Below are 26631 nucleotides of genomic sequence, written 5' to 3'. Positions count from 1 at the left end.
CTCAAAGTAATACCATCTCAGGATGGCGTTGCTTATCTTTTATATGGGATCCAACGCCACCTGGATCCGTTGTAGGGTCGCATGCAGCAACATTAGCTGCTCATGCGCATAGCTGAAACACGGAAGTGAATGATCACTGCCTCCTTTCACAGTTACTGCAGGTTGATGGTGAAAAAGAAAATTATTAGCTCAGAGGCTTGAATTTTCACAGGCGCTTAGAAAGCAGCCTCGGTATGGTAAGTAGAGGCGGTAATACATGAAGTATCGCTGTGATATGTAGCAATACATAATAATAGTTACCACTAGCCCCAATGATAAATAGACTCCATAGAATTGGTGATTGTATCAGTGACGTGCGGTCAGGTGAGGCAGACTACCAGTTATTAGCAGTTTAAGCAAAAATAGACACCTGCATTGCACAAACTACTGGATGGACCTTATGTACAGTACTAGTCTGATATTTATAGTTGTATCAGAATTAAGAAAATGATGAGGTGAAAGAACTCTACCCACCTGGAGCTTCCATATACTCTTACTCTCACTAGAGATCTTGTTGACAGTTTCACTCATCAAGGCAATCAGCATATTTAGGAGAAGGATATAGGTGAGTACCACATACAGAATGAGCAGGAACATGAAGAAGTGCTTGAATTTAAGGTTCTCATTGAACTCTAGGTCGCCCATGCCAATAGTAAACTTGAACAGCTCCAGAATGGTGACGTAAAGACCAGAATAGGAGCCTCCAGATTCACTTTTCCCAGCATCAGTGCTGTTTCCGGCCTCCACTGGTGCTTCACCAACAAGTGTTACTAAAGCTAAAGTGACAGGGATAAGTATATTAATTATTTCATGTTCAGACTGAATAATAAAAAAAATACTGACAATGTTCATCATCCCACAGTTAAATGTTATGGGACTAATGCAGAGTTGGCCGCAAAATGAGGGTAATTTATGACTGAAGAAAGTTGCACACAAAAATAGCATATTTCCACTCATATACAAGATGCGTTCTGGTCAGCAAAAAATAGCATTTGGGTCTTATTTACGCCACACACAGTCCTAGACACTTATGTCGCACTTGCATCCTTGTTGTACATTATTTATTTTATGTGCAACAAATCTAATGTTAATTATGCTAAAAAAAACTTATCTTATAAAGCAGAACCCATCCCTCCCCCAAAAATTAATAGTATAGCTTTCCAGCCGTATATATGCTTCTTTTCCCTGTGCATGTGTTCCCAATTGCATGACCCTGCACAACTGCTCGATCACTTTACTTGGTCTACATTAGAATACCCTGTTCTATCCACCCAGGAGCACATGGGTAAAAGTAGCACAATTAATCAAATCTGCATGCAGTATGCGTACACCAACTCTTCCGGGCATGTGTAGTACTCACTGTGCAAGAGCCCCTAAGTATATTGAACATCAGGCTTAGAGCAGACATGAAGACACAGAATTAACCCATCCCTAAGGGTTGTAGTTGGCATTCCAGCGTGCGGGATGCTGGCGGTCTGAACACCGGCACCGAAATCCCGACAGGTCGGTATCCCAGCACCAGTATCCCGACCACCGGCATCCCAAAGGTAAGTATCGGGGTATTAGTGGGAGGTTAGGGTTAGGTAGCAGGGTTAGGGTTAGGCATTAAGGGGAGGGTTAGGGTTAGGCACCGGGTAGGGAGTGTTAGGGTAAAAAAAATGGTCACTGCTTCTAACCAATCAGAGTGACTTTACTTATGCTCTGACCAATCAGAGTGAAGGCACTCTGGGCCTGATTCTGACCCGCTCGCGAGCGCTGTACGCTTGCAAGCGGGTCGATGGTGCACAAGTGCGCATGCGCACGACGGAGGGAGCTCCGTCGTGCGCATGCGCGAGCCCCGGCGAGCGACGGGGAATCTGTCGCTCGGGGTCTCGCACCAAAGGGGGCGTGCTGTCGATGGTGAGTTACAGCACGCCCCCTTTGGTGGGCGTGCCGGGGGCGTGGCTGCCAGACGGAGGCGTTCCCATGGGAACGCCTACCATCTGGGTCCGGCCCCACTGACATCACTAGTGATGTCAGTGGGAGTGATTTTGGCTCTGATAGAGCCAAAATCACTCCAGGGCTTGCGGCAGCGAGACCCTACCGCAGGGTCTCGTCGCAAACCCGATGGTCGCGATGGTCTTGATCAGGCCCTCTGTTTACAAGGACAGCCAGTCATTTGTGATTGGGCTCTAACATGGAGAAGTATTACAGCATTTGGGCCTGATTCAGAGTTGGATGCAGATGCAGATGTGAAAAGCTGCGGTTTAGTGAAAAGTTTACACTTGTGCGAACTTTTCACCAAAAATGCGTATCGTGTTATAGTATTAGCTGCGTCTTTTCGCACATGCGAAATTTGCGCAGCTAAAAGCGGCAAATAGTTTTCACCATTTCAGAGTAGGTGACAAAATCTGCAAAACTCCTATTTTGGGCTACAATTGTGGGGACTTGGGTCAGAACCCCTTGGACACCCCCTAATAACTAATTAGGCAAAAATCATTTTTTTAATTAACTTAATTCCCCCTAATGATGACGTGTTATTTTTAGGGTCAAAATTTAAAAAGTGTTGGAAAATGGGTTTCAAGCAGTGTGGTAGGTATTTTGGGGTGCTGTATGGATGGGGCAGATTTTTTGGGATTGCAGGTGGCTGCAGCAGGTGTATTTTTAACTTATTTAAAAAAAAACTAACATGACACAAAAATATACTTGCACCCATATTTATGTACAACTAATTTAACTGCACTATTTATTTTGCCCCCCAAAACTTGCTTTCTAACCTTTTTCTACTGTTAAAGAAAAATGCATATAGCAGCCATTTGACACAATGTAAAAAACCCAAACCCTTTAATTTTGCCCAATAATACACTTCTACACTATTTACACTATGTTAATTTACCTATTTTTGGGGGTACAGGCACATTTCTCCATTTTCAGGTGAACTTTTCACTGTATTTTTTTCGGGCAAATGCTGCATCGTGTCTCTTGTAATAGAGTTGCCCGAAAAAACCGCATACGCGATAGCGGCGAAAAATGACACATTCAAATGAAGGCTGCAAAAGTTTGCACATGCGTACATTTTCGTGTCTAATTGGATATGGCCCTGAGTAACTGCAGATGCGTCTGGTGCAACCATCGGTCGAACCATCGAAACCTGCACCAACCCTATGGCAGGTGTAGATTTTCCATCTGGGTATGACCTCCAAAGTGAATGACTGAGCGTCTGTGTACACAAACACTTCAGCGACACGCCCGCAACACTCCCATAACACGTCCATAAGGCGGTGCATCTCCGCGCATTGGTTTAGTCACCTCCCAGGAATCTACCAGGAACACCCAGGACTTTTCAGAGACATCTAAATATGAAGCGTCTCAATCACCACAGCGCCTTTGTGTGTACAGACTGTGTAACGCAGGTGCCGTAGGAGCTTTTACGGATTTACGCACACACGCAGTAGCACAAAATCGCTCGACTCTGAACATCGGCGTTGTGTGTGGCTCTGAATGAAGCCCTTTGTGTGGTTATTATTTAGCTATGCCAAGGATTGTAGATACTACATGGATTGAAGAGGACTCCTATTCCCCTATTTGGAATTAAGGGACTCATAAAGTGACAAATAAGAGACTGTGTGGCAGAATTGTTATTGCAATAAAGCATTTCTGCCACAATGTGAGTTTTGTTTCTGTGTGATAGTTGTACCTGCTGCAAAGCCGAAGAGGAAGACCAGGTAGACAAACAGGAAGCGAAGCATGTCACGCAATATGGTCTGAAAAACAAAGATTATTTTTAGTTGTGGCAATTCATGCTCGTCTGTGAAGAAATTGACCACATAAGTGCATAGCCAAATTACACACGGTGACCTTCAGATGTCAGACCACAATGTAAAAAAACATCTTGTCACTTCCAGCTCCACTATGGACCACAAACATTGATGGGGGTCATAGACTGGCCTAGCTTACCATTCTCACCAGTACAATTTGATTTAATCAACTGTAGGGAATTGTTCCCTCTACTGAACAGGCTAATGCTGTAAGACATTATGGAAAGGGGACTCAACACTGTTCCTTTGCTATCAGTCCCAAGAATCACCATGTGTAAGCACTTATAAGTTCATAATAGGCAGGGCCGGTTCCAGGTCCACTCGCCTCCTGTGTGAGAAAGTTTGGAGCTCCCCACAGGAAAAAACACACACGGCCCCCACAGGAAAAAAAACACACATTGGGTTAAACAAGGTGATACATTTCATCAATTTAAATTAAAAGCAACGAATGAGGTAATCCTCTGTGACGTGATGGCTCCTCATAGTGGTTATTCTTAGATTATATAAATTTGAAGTTGTTAAAATTTGTTTTGTTCTGTACCACACACACTAAATGGTAATTTATGCAGTGTTCAGCCTTAGCAGACTGAATTTGATTATGTAGCCACAAACTTATTTCTGCAGGCTATGGAAGTGTTGCAGCCTTTGTATTAATGTCTGGAACTTAAGGCAGAGAACTTAATTAACTCCTCAGGTAATTTGAGGCTCATTCATTATGTTAATTATCGGGGGTCGGGCGGTGGTGGATACAAAATTACTGGAGCTATTCAACATGGCTTCAGTGCGGAGACAGCTGATCCAAAGATCAGCTGTCCCTATTATCCCATTCACTGCTACTTCTGTAGCAGTAAAACTTTGCACTACCGAGTCTGACTCCGCACAGTACTAGTGCACCTGCGGGATCTGGGGTTCACCCGTGCGCGCAATCTATAGGGAAGAAGTAGGGTGCAGGAACAAACACCATCTGAAGATGGCACAGGTTCCTACGGTCAAGAAATTCAAATTTAGTATTTTCTGACCTTACTCAGGAATTGCTAACCTCATCGCACGCTGTGAGTACTCAAGCTGCATATGGCATCGCAGTGCCTAATTTATGCACGCCCCTGCAACGGCGTTAAAACGCCCTGGTACAACCATGTTTCGCTGACCACACCCCTGTTACCTCCCACAAACGGTACTTCCTGTCAATCACTCTGCGATGGGTCTGCATAGTCACTGCAAGCGCAGTCCTAATCCCAGTGGCCGGTTCACGCACTGCGATGCATACGCATGCGCAGAATGCAACAATCGGCCGATTGCATGCGTAATCGCAGTTGTTATCCTTCCTGAATCAGGCCCTCTGTCTGCTAATAAGCAAGGCGGCCTACACGCACACAACACTCCCATGACACTCCCAGGAGACAGCTCATTTCTGCCTTCCAGGTGCCAAAAACGGGATGTAGTCGGATCCCGGCATGCGAGATGCCGATGGTCAGATGACCGGTGCCGAAATCCCTACAGGTCGGGATCCCGGCACCAGTATTGCGACCGCCGGCATCCCGAAGGTAAGTATCGGGGTGTTAGGGGGAGGTTAGGTACCAGGGTTAGGCATTAGGGGGAGGGTTAGGGTTAGGCACCAGGGAGGTATGCGGGGAGGGGGAGGTTAGGTTTAGGCACTCGGGGTTGGGGGGGTTAGGTTTAGGCACCGGGGAGGAGGTGTTAGGGTTAGGGTGCGGGGAGGGGGAGGTTAGGTTTAGGCACCAGGGAGGGATGGGTTAGGGTAGGGGTTAGATATATACTTACTGCTGTTCTCTGTGGGTGTCGGGATTCTGGATATCGGGATGCCGCTGTCAGTATTCTGACCAGCGGCATCCCGACAGCCGGGATTTCATACCCAACCCACCAAAAACACCTAATTCACAGAAAGAGTGTGCCATCATTGGACATAGCAATCCCTCTGCACATTTAATCTCCTTCTGTGTGCGTATACATGGCACGGCGTATGCACAGTCTGTTATTGCTTTCTACAGCATATGTGCAGTTTTCAGATATCTGCGGGATCCATTTGCATTTGGACTTGGATGAATCAGGCCCAGAATGTTTCTCTGTCAAACTGCAAAAGTTGCCTCCCATTACAAGTACTTTAGAAAGTAACATTCTTCCAAAGCTCTGTCTGTGCAAAATTCAAGTTCTTTTGTAGAGTGTGAATCACTGTGCACCCGGCTACTCCGGAGGCTCGTAAAATTGCAGCCGCTCCACACCTGTATCTCATTTTAATAATTTAGTGTCACAAAATAAAATGTCATTCTTATACTGCTCCACAAAACTAGGCACCAATGTACCTACTCTGTACTTAGTTAGGTACATCCTTATTATATCCAACTCCTCCCACCCACGAGCCGGTGCAAGCACAAAGACACTACACAGGATTTTGCCCTTTGTAAAGGAGGCCCTTGCACTCCCTCCAGAAGGGGGCAGCCAAGTCGGCTCTGCGGGGGGGATGGCGCAGCAAAGTGGGTGTCGTGGTAAGGAGGATGAGACAGCAAGATCACGTCATTGTGGCCTTGGCCTTGTTACACATTACCGCGATTACTGTCATTGCAAACAGGGGCAGGGCCACATTGACATGATTCAGCATGAATCACATCATTGGCCACCCTATTACATTTCCAGTAGAATATCTCTATAAGCACTTGGGATAACTGATGGTCAGTCTACATTTAGGAGTATTTCTACTCCCTATTGTTGTAGTAAGGCATTATCGTCAATTATTCCACTTTAATTCAGGCCAAAATTACTTTAAGGACATCTTTTTTAAAATCAGTTGAGGTGATCACATTACATAGACCATGACTCAAAAATGTTATAAATAGACATGTGGACAGTGGGACACCCACAGTTAGGGTCGGATTAAGGTTTGTGGGGAGCCCAGGGAAATTAACTTGTGCGGGCCCCACCAATAACATTGTCAATATGATATGCTGGTGATGTTATTGGAAGTATAATGTGCAAGTACTCCCAGCACCACAAATGTGTCAAACAAACTATAGTGCCCCTAGTTCACATTATGCCATACAGAATCCCCAGTTCAGATACAGTACGCCACAATGTCCCCTATGCTGGTCATGTAGCAATGTGTAGAGGCCCTTAGTGTATAGCGGCTCTGGGCAACCTCCCCGTCTGCCCTGATGTTAATCCGATACTGCCCACAGCACCCACAGAGCTGGCTCCTATACTTTAAAGTGCAGTTTAAACTCAAATGAAAACAAACCTATGTGAATTAGCTGATAGAACTAAAATGACATTGGTTTTATTATAAACATTAGATAACAAGAAAAAGTACACAATGAAAGAGAAGAGACTATTTAAAGCTGACCTTCTGAATCATGACACTGTAAATTCCGGTCTGCTGGAAACCACGGGTATAGAATAACGTATTCACCCAGCCAATCACCAACGCAAACACCATTAAAGCCACATAGGCTTCACTTCCTGCAAAGTACATAATAAAACTGCACAGCAAGATGACTGCATGAAGGAAGCTGCAAAAAAGAAAGATTTAGTTGGTGATGAGAATATTCTATATCTTTTTAGATGAATATAATTAATATGATTGTTGATGATGATGATGATGATGATGATGTAGGTTCTTGCTTTTGGTGTAAGACTCTCTATGTCCAAGCCACCTTACGCAGAATGTAAAAAGTTTTGCAAAAGCTTCTTCAAAAACACTTGCGTAAAGATGTGTCCTCATGCACCAAGCCTCAATATGCCATACGGCACGAGACGCCCATTGCAACTGAGCAGCACCAAGCGGTGTAGCATAACCTTTTCTTTCCAGGTAGCATCTTATTCGCATTGCGAATGCATCGAAACACCACTCCATTTGTACCACAGATACGCTTAAAACATGTACAAATGAGTCCCACGGAAGCTGGTGCGCCGAGAGTGGCTGTTTGCTGTGACTGCAGCCATGGTGTATGAGGACACATCTGTAGTTATCAGTAGTGTTTGATGTTTGTATCTTGAAGCACTGGGAAAAATATAGTGTATCCAACACTTTACTTCCATTGATTTAAGACTAAAGTGCACCTTGGGAACATTTGGGAGATATGCAATTATTTTTACGTTTTTATACATTTTCAGCAAAGCATATCAGTCAGAGCACCTCTGCAGAGTACCTGCATTCTCAGCATTGTCAAACAAACTCAGATGCAAAGTGAAGTTACTGTGTCCCAATGCATTATAAGACTGCATTTGTGAATATTGGTTCAGTCCACAAAGTAGTTTCCTACAGTGTATAGTATAGACAAGACGTATTAAGATGATTTGAGAACCTCATTGTTCTTAGCTTGCCTCCTGCCCCTAATATGTCTCTCTCCATCTCCCCATCACTCTGGCCACTGGTTCATTCTAACCAGCCAACTATTTGGCTGGTAGGAATGAAAATCTGGTAATGTCTGGGAACAAATGAGAATTGGACATTTGAGTCTCTAAACACCAAAAAACAGACGAAAATGGTTCTTCAAACATGTTGGTTAAATCCGTTTGATTCAACTAATTTGTGTGAAAGACTGTTCTTGTCTGTTTTCTTGTTGGCTAGTTGGAAAGATAATATTTAGGTTTGTGGCCAGCTTTCTTCTATACCAGGCCTGGCCAACCTTCGGCTCTTCAGCTGTTGTGAAACTACAAGTCCCAGCATGCTTTACCACTTGATCAGTGGGAGGGTTTGCTGGAAACTTGTAGTTTCACAACACCTGGAGATAGACTAATGACTGTCAGCTGGAGATATAGCAGGGTGACTCAGTGCACATTATTACAGCCCGCCCACAAATATACAAAGTTGCACTACAAGCCTCCACAACTGCGTAATGATATCAACATTTACATCAAGCAGCAGAGGGTAGTTGGTGATGCAAACTGCATCTTGGCTCCATCCTCTCCACCAACATCTCCCAAATTACAGATGTCTTGAAAGTCTCCAAGAAGTCAGAGGGGGCGATTCAATTATTAGCGCCGGCAGCTATTAGTGCCAAGCGTGCAACGGAGCAATTCAATTGTTGCTCCATTTGGGTGTGAACAGTCGCCGACAATGGCAAATGTGCGGAAAGTCCATGGTTTGGGGGCTTTAGAAGGATTTAGCAGTTTAACATGGCTAAACCAGGTCTAATTAGGCACGACAAGCACAATAATGAATTGGCACCTAAAAACAATTGAATTGCAACCATGAGTGCCCATTAATTACCGTGCCTTAAAAAACAATTGAATCGCCCACAGAATGTTTTGTTATAATCCATAGGGGTCTAGTTACTAAGTAGTGTTAGGAGACAGTGGCCCTGATTCAGAGCCAGACGCTCTGACAGAGTGCTCGCTCTGAATCAGGGCCGGTCATTTTTTTTTTAAGAACGGCCTCCTAGCCGCTCGCATAGCTGTGATTGACAACCCACAGTTATAGCAAGCGGCCATGATGATGGTCGCGATGGTCAAGACCATCGTGACCATCAGGCTTGCGACGAGACCCTTGTGGTAGGGTCTCGTGGCCGCAAGCCCCAGAGAGCTTTCGGCTCAAACAGAGTCGAAAGCTCTCCCACTGACATCACTTGTGATGTCAGTGTGGCCGCCCCCAGACAGTAGGCGTTCTCATGGGAACGCCTCTGTCTGGGCAGCCACCCTCCGGCCCGCCCACCAAAGGGGGCAAGCTGTCACTCAACATTGACAGCATGCCCCCTTTGGTATGAGACCCGGAGCGACGGATTGTCCCGTCGCTATCCGGGTCTCGTGCATGCGCTCTGGGCCACAATCGACCCGGTTGCAAGCGCTCAGCGCTTGCGACCGGGTCTGAATCAGGCCCAGAGTGAAAAGTGATAAGGTGCCAGCCAATCAGCTCCTAACTGTCACCTCACAGGCTGTGTTTGAAAAATGACAGTTGGGAGCTGATTGGCTGGCACCTTATCACTTTTCACTCTGTCTCCTAACATTGTTTATTAAATAGACCCCACAGTGTTTAGCACTTTAGCATATGAATATAATACATTGTAAATAAATGTTTAAAAACTTACAAAAGGACTTCAAAGTAGCCATCTATCATTAGAATTTGTAGAGAAGGGCGCCTTTTCCAAAAGTATACTACCTGTGAGCAGAAAGGTTAATTCAAATGCTTTGAATATGATAAAATGACTACAAATGATATAACAGTGCAGTGTTGTATGTAATTTCATTCCTACTACCTCTGGATCAAAAATTAAACTAGTCTGTAAGCAGCAATGTATGCAAGAGGAAATAACTGCTTCCCTACTCTATTTATTTACATAATCCAGAAAACATTATCTAGAACAGAAGTTTTGTTGTCACTAAATAATGCTTTGAGGTAAACTTACTAAGATTCGTGTTTGACTTCTATAGCAATCTGCTGGCCATCGCCAGCGGATTGCTGCTCAAAAACACACGATTTACAAATCATTGTATATGAGAGTTTATTGCAAAGCGTCGGTGATACCCATCATATTCTGTATGTTGGATTGTCCCCTTAACGATAGACTCCACTGTCAAATAGAACAATGAATCCGCTGTCAATCTAGGCCAGATTCAAAGCACTGCACAGATGAGTATGTTCTGTGCAGGTTTTGTTATGTTTAAAAGAGAGGAAATAGTTAATTAGAGAAAAATGGGTCCACATCACAATTCAATAACAGCCCGAACTTCTCAGCCTGGACTGGTATTGGAAAATCAGAGGGAAAAACAATTTGTGGTTCCCGCTATTTTACAAAACACAGCACTGGGCTGAACCGGGGGGTGGGGGTGGGGGTATAACACTATAGCAGACAGACACACAGCATTGGGTCCCCCTGCCATAATGTAAAAAGGCCCAAAGCTGGTCAGCCCAGGGCTGGAAATCGTGACCCCCCCCCACAAAAAATATGGTCCCCCCTCTTGAGAAACAATGGTAAGTGCGGGGTAAATGGTGATAAGTAGTGAAATAATATTGTTCTTTACAGGTGGCCTACAAGTCCCAGCAAGCTTGCCCCAGCATGATGCAACTTGTAGAACCACAAGTGCCAGCAAGCATGTAGCATCCATTCTATTCAAAACAAAAAACCTGATGAACTGTCACCCTGTGCAGGGTCCCATCATAAGTGACAGCTTACTCCTGATCACTCCGAAAAGATCAATGGGGACGCATTAATTGGCTGAGACCACAACATTTAGTAAATCTTCGCAAAATTGACGGAAAATCGCAAAAGAAAAAGCGCAAATCAACGTATAGTAAATTTACCCCATGGTGTTAGAATACAATTAAGAAATTACTCATTGAAATTCTGAGGACTATACTTACGGGTCCATTAATCAATAATCGGATTTGCAATGCGATCTGGCTGTGATATTAGCGCCCATGATCGCATTGCAGGATGTGATGATAGCGCCGGCATGTATCAAAATGCACATGCAGAGATAGGGGCTCTGATAGGAGCCCGTGCCTGCGATGTGTTTGGAGTGAAGAGACCGGCTCGTCACTCCTGTGAATGCGCGGTATATAGATCACATATGCGTGGTACCTTCTCCCAGTACATTGTAAGAAGTGTAGCCCATAGTCTACTGCAGCACAATGCTACTGTATCTTCAGATGGTGTTAGCCGTGGGGCTAAGCTCCGGAAAGCCTGGCAAAACCTATGGGAATTGTATCTGATGTAGGAAAGAGGGACCACAGCAGAAATCGGAAATATCTGATGCGGTCCCGCCATAATACATCTGAAGGATACTAAATATTTGCGGGAATATTCCGCAAATATTTAATGATAAATAGACACCCTAGTAACAAATTATATAACTGTTGTAAGTACTAAAATTACCTAGTTATTATATAAGTATATGTTTACTTTCTTTTAGTTCCACTCTTTTCTATTCATATAGGGCCTGATTCATCACGGATCGTAACTGCAACAGAGTATGCAGATCAGTCGATGGTGCGTACTGCGCATGCATATTGCCCGCAGTGCGTGTATGTCAGTTAGCATTGCGATCGCTATGCGATCTCTCTGCGATACATATTGAAATTAACAACACAAATATAATTTTGCAAAACTTAGTGAGGAAGTAACAACTATAGGGAAGCCTACAAGCTGGCCATGGTAATAGTCACTAACAATAGTATAGGTTCCTTCATCCAATCAATAGTACGAAAACCACATACCTGACATAATAAGATATAAACTCCACCAAGTATGATGATGACTTCTCCAAGTACACGTACATTGTCTTTGGTTGTCCCTTCTAATGGGAATGGTGGCTGAAAACAAAAAAGATAAATATTATTATCTTTTAGTTACAAGCGTCAACATATTATGCGTGTCTTATGATAATTTCTGGCCCTTGGTGGTTGGTTATTATTACCAGAGCTGTAGCAGGGTAATAATACACCCTGGGTCAGTCCAGCATCACATGTGAGGTTATGACCTCACGTTGAAGGGGCGGGGCTGCTGGGACCAGGAAGAAGCTGAGCATCCAGAGCAAGCCAAACACAGGTGTCACAGTGCAGTGATGATGTGCACACCCTAGGCCCTGAGCGATGGCACCTCTCACACAGCTCTAGTTACGGCCCAGGTTATTACAGGTATATGATTATTTCAAGCACTGTCCTAGTTGCTATGGTTTCTGGCTATAGTCAGCTGCTGATCACCGTTCCTGGTTCTATGCAGTTGACAGGCACTATGCTAGATTCTAGATCCATCCAGATAGTTGATGATTAGGAACTTTGGGGTAGATGTATCAAGCAGTGAAAAGAGTGGAGAAGAAGTGCCAGTGGGGAAGTTGCCCATGGCAACCAATCAGCTTTGTGGCTGCATTTATCAAGTACATTTTATAAAATGGCTCCAGACAGGTGATGATATCAGGCACTGTCCTAGTTACTGGACCTGAGAGTTGTGGATTACACTTTGCTATTTCCTAGATCAAGCAGTTGTCAATTACGGGATGCAGTCAGAATACTGACCGCTGGGATTTCGGCGGTCAGAAACCAACACCGGAATCCCAACACATATCAGAATACCGGCACCAGCATCCAGACAACAGGGATCCCGAAGGTAAGTACTGAGGTTAGGGGGAGGGTTAAGGTAAGGGATTAGGTACTAGGGGGAGAGTTAGGGTAAGGGGTTAGGCACTAGGGGGAGGGTTAGGGTTAGGCTGCGGGGGGGGGGGGGAAGGTTGAGTTTAAGGTGCAGGGAGGGAGAGTTAGGTTTAGGCACTACAGGGGGAGGTTAGGTTTAGTCACCGGGGAGGGAGAGTTAGGGGTTAGGTGTACTCACCTTTAGCCATCAGCATTGTAACCTGGTTGGGATGCCGGCGTTGGGATTCTGACCGCCGGCATTCCATACCCAACCCATCAATTACAAATAAAGTACAATTACAGGTACAGTGCTAGTTTCTGGTCCAGACAGCTGATGATTACTATCACTGTAGTTACTGGATCTGGGCAGTTGGTGATTACAAGCATAGAGCCAGTTCCTTGCTCTTAGCAGCTTATAAACATGACATAAGATATGTATGTATGTATGTATGTATGTATGTATGAGGTTGTAAACAGTTCATCACTAAAACCCCTGTCAAATAGCAGGGTGGTCTTTCAATTGTAAAACATATTTATTTAACAAGTACTTGATTTGTCAGGTAGCTACTTACAGTTGATATAAAAAGTCTACACACACTTATTGAAATTTCAGGTGCATGTCTGTCTGTAGTTTCACCACTACATAAGGAACACGTGAACGTCTGATCTTTGGATCAGCCATCTCCGCACCGGATCAATGGTAAACCTGTGATTTTGTATCCACAGCTGTTACTTGCAGCGAGTTGGATACTTAATTATCAGAGGCCACCCAACCCCCCGATAATGAATAGGCCCCTATATCACAAAATAGAACAAACAAAATAGTCAGCATACCAAAAAATAAAACTGGATCATTGTATCATTTAATTTATTGTTACACTAGCTTAAGTACCTGGCATTGCCCGGGTTTAAATCTTCACATTAAGTTTTATTATATGATATACTCTGCCGTGAGCTCCGACTGGGACCCCAACCACTCCATTAGGCATCCCAGACCTATTGCCACCCCTCTGTGAAGTATTCATCCAAATCCATCCAGTGGAAGGTCCAGGACAGGCTCCCTGGGTCAAAATTCTGTCCAGCGTAAACCAACGGGACCTCAACCCCTCAGTATGCTCTCTGGGATCCAATGTTACCACTCTGTGAAGTTTTCATCCAATTCCATCCAGTGGAACGCTCAAAACAGGCTCCCGGGGTCAAAGTTTTTCCCAGCGTACACCAACGGGAGGTCTGACCGAGACCCTAACCCACCTAAAATCTGGCCAGGATCCAACGGAACCACCTTGCGTTGTTTCACCCCACTCAGTGCAGGAGTGTATCTTTGAGTTATTAAGTTATATTATGTGATGTCATCCAAATCCATCCAGTGGAAGGTCCAGCACAGGCTCCCTGGGTCAAAGTTCTGGCTGGCACACTCCGCCGTGAGGTTCAACTGGGACCCCAACCAATCCATTAGGCATCCCAGACCACTTACCACCCCTCTGTTAAGTTTTCATCCAAATCCATCTAGTTGAAGACCCAGGGCAGGCTTCCCAGGTCCCCAGATACTCCTGAGGAAGCTGGGTGTGTTTTTTGCCAAGTGAAACGCGTTGAGGTTTTTCTGGATTCCTGTTAATATACTTGACTTTACAAATTGGACCTTTTCTCCTCCCCTGGATAATCTGCAACACAGGAATTATTCCATGTGGATTTCTTCTACAGCCCAAAAATTTGCGTCTTGGATGCTGAGGACTGTGCAAGTAACTGTCTACCCACCATACGGTAAAGAAGTGTTGCTCTCAAAGCTTATTCCATCTCTGGGACATAGAGGAGCTAGTCCTAAGTCCAGTTTAATGTTTAACAGGAACAAGATACACATGCTGATTAGACATTGGTAACTTCTATATGTGATCATTGCTGCTATTTTTATTTTAATGCACTTGATTTTTAAACTTCTTATTAATAAACTCTTTATGGTTTACAATTTATAAAACCGTCCATCTGTTATATGTAGCACTGGTATCTGTTTTATATTTTTATGCCTTTCTGTGTTTTGGGACTGACGATCCCTTGTTTACCAGCTGCTTTGTGACAGCGCGTCTATATCTATTTGCTCTACTGTTGTTGAAATACCGACACCTATCTTAATCTTGACGCTGGAACACAGAAGGACGGCTGCCCGAATGAGGTATGTCCGAGGTGCCCTTAGTGTTAGTCACGAGGGGGAGGGTTAGGTTTAGGTAGCATAGCAGGGTTAGCGTTAGGTTTTTTGGGGGGAGGTTAGGGTTAGGCACTCCTAGGGGCGAGGGTTAGGCACCACTGGGGGAGGTTAGGGTTAGGCACTAAGGGAGGAGCGTTAGGTTTAGGAATGAAGGGGGGCGACTTAGGTTTAGGCACTAACGGGGAGGGTTAGGGTGCATGGTGGGGAGGGTTAGGGTTAGGCTACAGAAGGGAGGGTTAGAGGGAGAAGAGGGGAGGGTAAGTATACTTACCCAACTCCTGTCGGGATACCAACCATCGGGATGCCGCAGTCAGTATTTTGGTTAACCATAGGTCCTGAGTATATCATATATAAAATATACAAATATACAAATATATATATATATATATATATATATATATAAAGATAGATAGCAGCAAGTAAAATTCAGCTTTAAAAGTCATATAAAAATAATATTGAGAATAATTACAAATGTGTCCTCATACAGCTATTTTTTTCACGCCATACGGAGCAAGGTTCCTATTCGCACCGCAGACGTAGCGAAACACTGCTCACTGTGTACAAAAACCTGCCAATTCAATAAGGGTGTATAGACTTTTTGGGCCAAATGTAATAGGGTGAGAGTTTAGAAAATGTGAGAGTTTATCAGTAAACCTCACATTTGTTGAGTTTTAGCTTCAAAATGGGAAAACATTTGGATGAGAGGTTAAATCATGAGAGTTTTTTTAGTCTAAAAACATGCGAGTTTGCATGTTCTCAGACTCTATTACATTGGCTGATTTTAAAAAGTGTGAGAGTTTACTGCTAAATTCTCAAATTTTCTAAACTCTCACCTATTATATTTCACAGTTTATGTCAATTGTACTGGGATAAATGTACCATTTTAGAATTCACACATTTAGGTAACAACATTAAAAGGAGTTCAATTGTAAAAAATTAAATAAAACAAAAAGGCATAAAAAGAAAGGTAGTTCACAGAAAGTGAATTTGAAAAGCAAAACAATAATTTCAAGGTTGAAAACAGCAATAACTTGGAGCCTGACATAAAAGATGTTTTTGCTTATTTACATTTTTTGCTTTTAGCTTATACTCACCTGCCCTGTCAGAGGCCTGTGATACGCTGTCACTGTGAATATGACCAGATAGACAATGTATAGCATGAACTTCAGATAGAAAATTTTCCCAGCAAAGGAGTCCCACTTCTCCTGCAGCAAATGGTTTATGGGTTCCAGCACTACCATGTTATGCCGATTCTGCAGAGAAAGATCAGAGAGACCAACATGTTACATAGAGACCCAGGTTCTTTTGAGAAGTAGAACATATGCCCATTTGCGGAGCGTATCTTGCATGTCTTTGCACTGCGCATGATCCTAAATCAAACATACACAGGACCTGATTCAGAGATGTACATTAATCCGATGATTCATGTACATATACGATGTTGAGGGGTCTGCACCTGCGCAGGATTGGTTCTGCACATGTGCAGAACGGGTCTTAGGATCTCGTTCGCAGACCCCCCCAAGCTGCAGCATGATTGACATGCTGCGGTGTTTGGAGGGCAGAGTGGGGGCGTGCCTGGTCACCGTTCTTGGAAACGGGTGGAGTGCGTCCCCATTTTCTGGGAGGGACGAGGCCAGCATCTGGTTCTTAAGTGACCAGAACCCAGTCAATCTGCGGGAAGCTTCAGCTCCCACAGCCTACCAAAGGAGCAACCGGTCGCGAAGGTGATCCCAGCGATGGTGATCCCAGCGATAGTGATCCCAGCCTGCGACATCGGTCACAGTGCTGGGATCACAAATGCAGCAAGGAGGTGCCTGACACCTTCTGCATTTGCATCTGAGACGGACGCAATTGCACAGCTGATTGTGTCCGTCCATCTCTGAATCAGGCCCACAGTATGGGCGGTGCAGGCGCCTTTCAGTTGCTTCTCCACTTGCGGCTCACCAGCCTTGATCTCCTGTTTGCCCGGCTGCGGACTTGCCATCATTCTAACTTACAGTGGACTGGCTGCTCCTCTCTCCCTGTGGGCAAGCATCAGTGAAGGGTCTGGCTGTTAGCTGAGGTCCTTGCCACACACAGGACGTATAAGCAGGCTTGCCATTCATACCAGCTGTTTTAAGCCACCTACGGCTGCTCCGCCACTCTTGTGGCTGAAGCGATGTAACATACAGTCAGACCCGGCCCGGGACTATCAGTGCTGCACACTATTTACTCACTACAAGTGTTATATGAGCAGCCGTATATACAGGTACTATAATTTTAATTGAATTCATCAGAGTCTGTCCACTAGGGAATATTCCAGTGGAGAATCATACTAACTAATCTCAGGAATTGCTGCGATTCTATACTACTCAAGTGACATCCTATTATTACTGATCCAGCATATTCATTGCTCTGTGGCGAATATCTATGGAGATCTGACTGATTATCTTCTAGTGAGCAGTGTTCATTATGAGTGCATAAGCCATACACCTAATATGATACATTGTATTTACATAGGTTTGTGCATTTGTTACTAACTTATTATCCATTATTGGCAACAGTATTGGGAATGTACTACTGATATTAATAATCTTATATTGCATGTGTTTTTGAAATAAATGTTTTTTATATATAGTCAGAAGAATCCTGTATTTAATTGGTCTATCAAGCAGGGCCGGCGCTAGGCTTTGCTGCGCCCAGTGCCGTCCTGTGTTGCCGCCCCTTCCCTCCTTCGCTCCCTCCCCCTGATCTTACATAATCAGACTAGCGCCAGGAGGTAAGGGTGGGTGTTTCCTGCGCCCGCCAGATACAATGGCGCTCCAGGTGATGGACCGGCTTGCCCGTGCCTGGAGCCGCCACTGCTATCAAACACCATCACTTAATATATATTTTTGTCACCATTGCAGTGCAGTTTTTTTTTCTTACTTTCTTTATAGTAATTACTGCCAGGTGGCTACTGACATTAAAATTAGCAGCAGCACATGGTGATATTTACATAATCCATTGATTGATCATTGTATGCAGCTATATCACACTAACTATAAGTATATAGTCAGTGGTTGTCTAGTGCCAGGTTTTAGCAGCTTAGGTGTTACCGACAGCTGGCATCTATATTCCTTTGTGCTACCTGACTGACTGCTGCACTAGCAACACTGTGCAAATACTAAGCAGGAATTCCTCCTCACCGTCCAACTCAGAAAGCTGAGGAGAAGGAGGCAGAAGTGCTGGCTTATTTCAGGAACTTGTACATTGCAAGGCTACACAACACATGGTATAGTGGGCTACATTGTAATGGTCATGATGAACCTGGCAATGATTTACTTGATTTGTTATGCCAGAGATTAAATATTAGGCACAGGACCGGCTCTGCCATTAGGCAGCTGCCTAGGGCGCCGGGATCTAGTGGGCGCCACTAAGTCTGCCTACCACAAAACTAATTATATTCTAAAAGAGACATCAATGTTGTACAGCGGCGGATGTGGAACTTATTAGATGCACTGTCACCTGAGCAACTGGGAAGTGGGTATTAGAGGTGGTTGGGTGCATTAGGCTGAAGTTTTGCCTAGGGTGCCAAGAAACTTTGCATCAGCCCTGACTAGGCATGATCTGCTGACAGTGATATCACATACCAGAAATGATGAACTAGACTGCATGTAATATCCTGGACATACAGTAACAAAACTATGGTACATGTTTAATGAGGGCGCTGACTTAATTCATGCACTGTAACATATAGTCTCATCTTCTTACACTATAACTAATACCCCTTTGACAACAAAATGCTGGGTCTGACCTAGGATGGTGACCACGGTTTCAACCTGTGTCACAGCTGCTGAAAACGAGTTCACACTGCAGGCTGGACCCGGGTTATTGCCGGGTCACCCCTTTCAGACTGCATTCGTGTCTCATGCTGCCAGATCTGCCGGCACTTGGACATGACATCATCCCCAAGTGCAGTTGATCCGCCTCTCTGGTCCTTGTAGCATGACCCGGGTTGCACCTTTCACACTGCAGCCGACTCGGGTCGGACCTGGTAATAATCCTGGTCGCAACCTGGGTAGCGGACCCGGGACATTTCACACTGACCATTTCACACTGAGCCAGGATGACCATTTCACACTGAGCCAGGATCCAGGTTGTGCCAGCTTGCCCTGGCAAAAACCTAGGTTATCCACTTAGTGTGAAAGGGGTACTGTATTTCAGTATACTCAAGTTTATGATGCATTGTTACACAACACCACCTGTACTTATATGGTCAGTTTTAGCAAAATATAGACAATAATCCAATACATAAGGATTAGCTTCTGCATGCAATTTATCACTTATTTGTAAAGTACTGTATTACTCTCCTAAAGTCTTGGTTCAACTTCACCAACTCACATAGGCACTACTCTTGAATACAATCGTTTCCAGAACTGAATCCTGTTCATATGTATCCACAGATGACATGTCATACAGGGAAGTGTGCACTGGGCCATATGTCCATTCTGTAAACTTCCGAGACAGATGTCTGTAGTCCGGTTCTGTAATTTCCCTCCGAAGGATATGTTTAAACAGCTAAAAGATAGACAAATGTAATATTTAAAAAAAAAACCATCAGAATGCACAATTTGGTACTATAGTTTTTATGTTAAATGATTGAGAAGATATCATGTGGTGCTGAATCAGTAATCATTAATTCATTGAGGACTAGTAAAATCACTGAGGCATGAGGTACTTTGTTCATGATACCTCATGTCATAGATTCAGTTCACTGGTTTTTAGTGCATCGACAGACTAAAGGCTATGCAGCCCCCTTTCTGAATGAATTAGAAGGGTGCTGTTCTATAAAATCAAAATGTACATAGTATTACTGAAAACTATTTGTCAGACAGACACTTGTTGAATGTCCTGAATTTTAAATGTTTTGGGTAAGTCATGACATTATAATACGTGTTGCAATTGTCCTTCAGTGTTAAAATGAAAACATTAACATTAGGTAGACATTACCTAACTGTCATTGATGTATCCTCTTGTACAATGACTAGCACACTGAAGTGCCAAAAATCACGGGATAGCAGTATGTAAAGGTGGCATCACCGTTCTGTGACATCTTAGAAATGCCAGGACCTACATCAATTGTAATCTGACATATTGTGAGTCAGTCTGAACACCGGCTATGCTGCTCATGGCAAGGCGACATGAATTATCAGAGTTTGAAAAGGGCATGATAGTGGGTGCTCAATGGGTGTAACAATCCATTTACGAAGTTGTGCAGTCATTTAACATGCCTCGATCTATGGTGTCATGTGTGTACCGGGAATACTACATGGAAGGCATTACCACCCACCGTGGACAGCGCAGTGGCCGACTACAAGTGGTGTGGTAACAGACAAGTGACACTGGCTCAAATCACATCCACATTTATTGCCGGTCGTTACCACACGCATATCCAGCAGGTCAGTGCAGAGGGAGCAGAAGACACACAAGAGTGCCCCTGTTAACACTACAACACCAGACACATCACCTCACCTGGGCTTGTGACATCGCTAATTGGACCCTAGAGGACTGGCAACAAGTGGCGTGATCCGATGAGTCACTGTTCCAGCTGTTTCGGGCTGATAATAGGTTTCGGGTGGGGTGCCGACCCCATGAGGCTGTGGAACCCAGTGTCAACAAGGCACTATGCAGGCTGGTGGTGGTTCCGTAATGGTATGGGGTGTGTTTACATGGCATGGGCTTGGTGCGCTGAACATGTCATTGACCGGTAAATGCTATGCTGCATTGCTTAATGAAAATTTGGAGCACATCATGGACTGCATGTAGCTTCACAATGATGGAATATTTCAGCAGGATAAGGCACTGTGTCATCGGTACCAAGTTGTCCAAAATTGATTTGAGGAACATTTTGGAGAGTTACAGCGAATGGTGTGTGGCCACCACAGATTCCCGACATGAACCCAATCGAGCATATATGGAACGTGGTGGAGAGGTCCATTAGCACCCAAGATCCTGCACGCACAAATATCGGGGACCTGTTGGGAGCTATTCAGCTGGCATCGGTCAACATCTCTCCAGAGGTCTTCTGTCCACTTGGGGAATCGATGCCACATTGTTGCTGCACTTAGCCGAGCTATTGGGGGTCCTACACAATACTAGGCATCTATACCATGACTTTTGGCACTTAAGTGTATAGTATACTATAATTATCATCAATAAACATCAATGGAGCAATACCAGAGAACAAACATGAGCAATTTACAATAATGTTCACATCTAGTCACAAGATATTTTCTACAAACTAAAGGGAAAAGAGGTGACCTTAAATTACAGTGTCTACCTTCCAGTAAGTTTCAATGGTGACTATTTACTAGAGGGCAAAAGGACTTTTTCTTGCATCACCCTACTGTATACAGAAAAGGTTTATTGCAAAAACACTGTTGCCACAGGCAGATACAATCACCGGTGCCTGAGGCTAATCCATTGTACATGTATGAGCCAGCTAGCCAGTTCTAGTGTGCGCAAATCTACTAGATCTATCTGGTGACACAGAAATTGCATATTACCTCTCCAACTTTTTTTTTTTTAATAAAAATCATACTTTGCCACAAATTGATAAAAAAGATCCTAAGGGTATATTTACTATGATTCGATTTTGATTTCTGTTCGATTTAGCATTGAAAAAATTTTATGAAGGTATTTTTATGAAGCCCAAATCGAATGTCAAATAGAACAGAAAAGGGAATTTCAAATGAAATCGAATTTCTGAAAAACATTGATGTTTTTCCATAGAGGACTATAGGATCCCTTCATTTACTAACATTCGATTTGCAAATCGAAAGAAAAACGAACTCGAAATCGAACTGCAAATCCCCAAATGAATAGCTGCACACACCGTGACAGTATAGGTTTAATATATACACACACACTCACACATACTCACCTACATTACATTACCTGGCCCGGTTCTCTTCTCCCTGTAGGCATCCTTGGTCTTCGTAATAAAAAAAAACTAAAAAAAAAACTGACCCACGAAATAGGTATCGACAGCGACGGATGATACCTTCCGAATGAAGGGCTCAGACGCAGCTTTTCCCTTTGTAGTGCCATGTCTGAGCGTTCATTGGCTGAGAGAGGTCAGCCTCCGCCTCTCTCAGCCAATGAACGTCTCCCACCAGTGTATTCAATGGTGAGAACCGCAGGATCACCTTTAGTAACCCTGCGAGTGAGTGTGTATGTATGAATTAAACCTATACTGTCACGGTGTGTGTTTATTATCTTTATTTAAACATTTCTTTACAGGTGAAGTACAGGTACCAGGGGGCCCTTAATGCCCCGCATGCTGGTACTTGTGGATCTCCAAGACCCAGCATTCGCAGGAGGCTTGCTGGGACCAGCAGTTCTACTCGTAAAGACAATGTTTACACTTATCTTTTTACACTACACTTTTACACTATCAACCCAGCACACACCACTCCAGGGGTGCCAGGGAGAGGGGGACCCCTTTATTGGGGGGGTCTCCAACTCCCCAGGGATCCCCGGGCTGGGTGGACAAACGGTGAGGAGTAAAGTTTTACCTGGGGATCCCGGTGATAGGGTTTCCCTGGCTGTAACATTACCCCCCACCCCCGCGCTAGAAAGGGTCCGGTGCTGGTTGTGGAAACTACAGGGGAACCCTACGCATTTTATGGACAAGAACATGCAAAATCGAACAGCAAATCCCTTCTTAAACTGAAACAAGATTGAATTTGAGTTGAAAATCGAAAGCAAAATCCATTATTAGTAAATTTGAGATTTGTTAAGGGCTTTAGCTGTTCAAGTTCAACTTGGTCTCAGGAGATTTCAGAGATTCATAAAAAAAAAGAGTGCAGAACTACTGCCAGTGCAGGAAGTGCAGCACTACTGCCAGTACAAAGAGTGCAGAACTACTGCCAGTACAGTGAGTGCAGAACTACTGCCAGTACAGGGAGTGCTGAACTACAGCCAGTACAGGGAGTGCTGAACTACAGCCAGTACAGGGAGTGCTGAACTACAGCCAGTACAGGGAGTGCTGAACTACTACCACTGCAAGGAATTCAGAACTACTGCCAGTACAAGGAGTGCAGAACTACTGCCGTTACAAGGAGTGCAGAACTACTGCCACTGAACGGAATTCAGAACTACTGCCAGTACAGGGAGTGCATAACTACTGCCAGTAAAAGTAGTGCAGACCTACTGCCAGTACAAGGAGTTAAGAACTACTGCCAGTACAGGGAGTGCATAACTATTGCCACTGCAAGGAATGCAGAACTACAGCCATTACAGGGAGTGCAGAACTACTTCCAGTACAGGGAGTGCAGAACTACTGCCAGTGCAGGGAGTGCAGAACTACTGCAAGTACAAGGAGTGCAGAACTACTGCCAGTGCAGGGAGTGCAGAACTACTGCCAGTGCAGGGAGTGCAGAACTACTGCCAGTGCAGGGAGTGCAGAACTACTGCCAGTACAAGGAGTGCAGAACTACTTCCAGGACAGGGAGTGCAGAACTACTGCCAGTGCAGGAAGTGCGGAACTACTGCCGTACAAGGAGTGCAGAACTACTGCCAGTGCAGGAAGTGCAGAACTACTGCAAGTACAAGGAGTGCAGAACTACTGCCAGTACAAGGAGTTCAGAACTACTGCCAGTACAAGGAGTGCAGAACTACTGCCAGTACAGGGAGTGCATAACTATTGCCACTGCAAGGAATGCAGAACTACAGCCATTACAGGGAGTGCAGAACTACTTCCAGTACAGGGAGTGCAGAACTACTGCCAGTGCAGGGAGTGCAGAACTACTGCAAGTACATGGAGTGCAGAACTACTGCCAGTGCAGGAAGTGCAGAACTACTGCCAGTGCAGGGAGTGCAGAACTACTGCCAGTACAAGGAGTGCAGAACTACTTCCAGGACAGGGAGTGCAGAACTACTGCCAGTGCAGGAAGTGCGGAACTACTGCCGTACAAGGAGTGCAGAACTACTGCCAGTGCAGGAAGTGCAGAACTACTGCAAGTACAAGGAGTGCAGAACTACTGCCAGTACAAGGAGTGCAGAACTGCTGCCAGTACAGGGAGTGCAGAACTACTGCCACTGAACGGAATTCAGAACTACTGCCAGTACAAGGAGTGCAGAACTACTGCCAGTACAGGGAGTGCATAACTACTGCCAGTAAAAGTAGTGCAGACCTACTGCCAGTACAAGGAGTTAAGAACTACTGCCAGTACAGGGAGTGCATAACTATTGCCACTGCAAGGAATGCAGAACTACAGCCATTACAGGGAGTGCAGAACTACTTCCAGTACAGGGAGTGCAGAACTACTGCCAGTGCAGGGAGTGCAGAACTACTGCAAGTACAAGGAGTGCAGAACTACTGCCAGTGCAGGGAGTGCAGAACTACTGCCAGTGCAGGGAGTGCAGAACTACTGCCAGTACAAGGAGTGCAGAACTACTTCCAGGACAGGGAGTGCAGAACTACTGCCAGTGCAGGAAGTGCGGAACTACTGCCGTACAAGGAGTGCAGAACTACTGCCAGTGCAGGAAGTGCAGAACTACTGCAAGTACAAGGAGTGCAGAACTACTGCCAGTACAAGGAGTTCAGAACTACTGCCAGTACAAGGAGTGCAGAACTACTGCCAGTATAGGGAGTGCATAACTATTGCCACTGCAAGGAATGCAGAACTACAGCCATTACAGGGAGTGCAGAACTACTTCCAGTACAGGGAGTGCAGAACTACTGCCAGTGCAGGGAGTGCAGAACTACTGCAAGTACATGGAGTGCAGAACTACTGCCAGTGCAGGAAGTGCAGAACTACTGCCAGTGCAGGGAGTGCAGAACTACTGCCAGTACAAGGAGTGCAGAACTACTTCCAGGACAGGGAGTGCAGAACTACTGCCAGTGCAGGAAGTGCGGAACTACTGCCGTACAAGGAGTGCAGAACTACTGCCAGTGCAGGAAGTGCAGAACTACTGCAAGTACAAGGAGTGCAGAACTACTGCCAGTACAAGGAGTGCAGAACTGCTGCCAGTACAGGGAGTGCAGAACTACTGCCAGTGCAGGAAGTGCAGAACTACTGCCAGTACAAGGAGTGCAGAACTACTTCCAGTACAGGGAGTGCAGAACTACTGCCAGTGCAGGAAGTGCAGAACTACTGCCAGTACAAGGAGTGCAGAACTACTGCCAGTGCAGGAAGTGCAGAACTACTGCCAGTGCAGGAAGTGCAGAACTACTGCCAGTACAAGGAGTGCAGAACTACTGCCAGTACAGGGAGTGCAGAACTACTGCCAGTGCAGGAAGTGCAGAACTACTGCCAGTACAAGGAGTGCAGAACTACTGCCAGTACAAGGAGTGCAGAACTACTGCCAGTGCAGGGAGTGCAGAACTACTGCCAGTGCAGGAAGTGCAGAACTACTGCCAGTACAAGGAGTGCAGAACTACTGCCAGTACAAGGAGTGCAGAACTACTGCCAGTGCAGGAAGTGCAGAACTACTGCCAGTGCAGGAAGTGCAGAACTACTGCCAGTACAAGGAGTGCAGAACTACTGCCAGTACAGGGAGTGCAGAACTACTGCCAGTGCAGGGAGTGCAGAACTACTGCCAGTACAAGGAGTGCAGAACTACTGCCAGTACAAGGAGTGCAGAACTACTGCCAGTGCAGGGAGTGCAGAACTACTGCCAGTGCAGGAAGTGCAGAACTACTGCCAGTGCAAGGAAGTGCAGAACTACTGCCAGTACAAGGAGTGCAGAACTACTGCCAGTACAAAGAGTGCAGATCTATTGCCAGTACAAGGAGTGCACAACTACTGCCAGTGCAGGAAGTGCACAACTACTGCCAGTACAAGGAGTGCAGAACAACTGCCAGTACAGGGAGGGCAGAACTACTGCCAGTACAAGTAGTGCAGAACTACTGCCAGTACAAGGAGTGCAGAACTACTGCCAGTACAAGGAGTGCAGAACTACTGCCAGTGCAGGAAGTGCAGAACTACTGCAGGTGCAGGAAGTGCAGAACTACTGCAAGTACAAGGAGTGCAGAACTACTGCCAGTACAGGGAGTGTAGAACTACTGCCAGTGCAGGAAGCGCAGAACTACTACCAGTACAAGGAGTGCAGAACTACTGCCAGTGCAGGAAGTGCAGAACTACTGCCAGTGCAGGAAGTGCAGAACTACTGCAAGTACAAGGAGTGCAGAACTACTGCCAGTACAGGGAGTGTAGAACTACTGCCAGTGCAGGAAGTGCAGAACTACTGCCAGTACAAGGAGTGCAGAACTACTGCCATTACAAGGAGTGCAGAACTACTGCCAGTGCAGGGAGTGCAGAACTACTGCCAGTGCAGGAAGTGCAGGACTACTGCAAGTACAAGGAGTGCAGAACTACTGCCAGTGCAGGGAGTGCAGAACTACTGCCAGCGCAGGAAGTGCAGAACTACTGCCAGTACAAGGAGTGCAGAACAACTGCCAGTACAGGGAGGGCAGAACTACTGCCAGTACAAGTAGTGCAGAACTACTGCCAGTGCAGGAAGTGCAGAACTACTGCCAGTACAAGGAG

At 45.1% G+C, this 26631-nt stretch overlaps 1 protein-coding gene across 2 annotated transcripts in view; it reads right to left on the bottom strand.

The window, feature by feature from the left end:
* LOC148481323 (transient receptor potential cation channel subfamily V member 1-like) overlaps positions 1-26631 on the bottom strand; it is a 94673-nt gene that overhangs the window by 12325 nt on the left and 55717 nt on the right. For both annotated transcript variants that reach the window (XM_088453656.1, XM_088453655.1), the window contains exons 7-13: positions 19478-19654; positions 16210-16368; positions 12004-12099; positions 9875-9945; positions 7192-7357; positions 3716-3782; positions 514-815 (exon numbers count right to left, since the gene is read on the bottom strand). In XM_088453656.1, the coding sequence (XP_088309782.1) occupies positions 514-815; positions 3716-3782; positions 7192-7357; positions 9875-9945; positions 12004-12099; positions 16210-16368; positions 19478-19654 (1038 nt within the window). The remainder of the gene's footprint in view (positions 1-513; positions 816-3715; positions 3783-7191; positions 7358-9874; positions 9946-12003; positions 12100-16209; positions 16369-19477; positions 19655-26631) is intronic.

Source organism: Taudactylus pleione, unplaced genomic scaffold, assembly GCF_031769625.1.
Source record: "Taudactylus pleione unplaced genomic scaffold, aTauple2 ptg000585l, whole genome shotgun sequence".
Taxonomy (NCBI): domain Eukaryota; kingdom Metazoa; phylum Chordata; class Amphibia; order Anura; family Myobatrachidae; genus Taudactylus; species Taudactylus pleione.
This window is presented reverse-complemented; position numbering and strand designations above follow the sequence as displayed.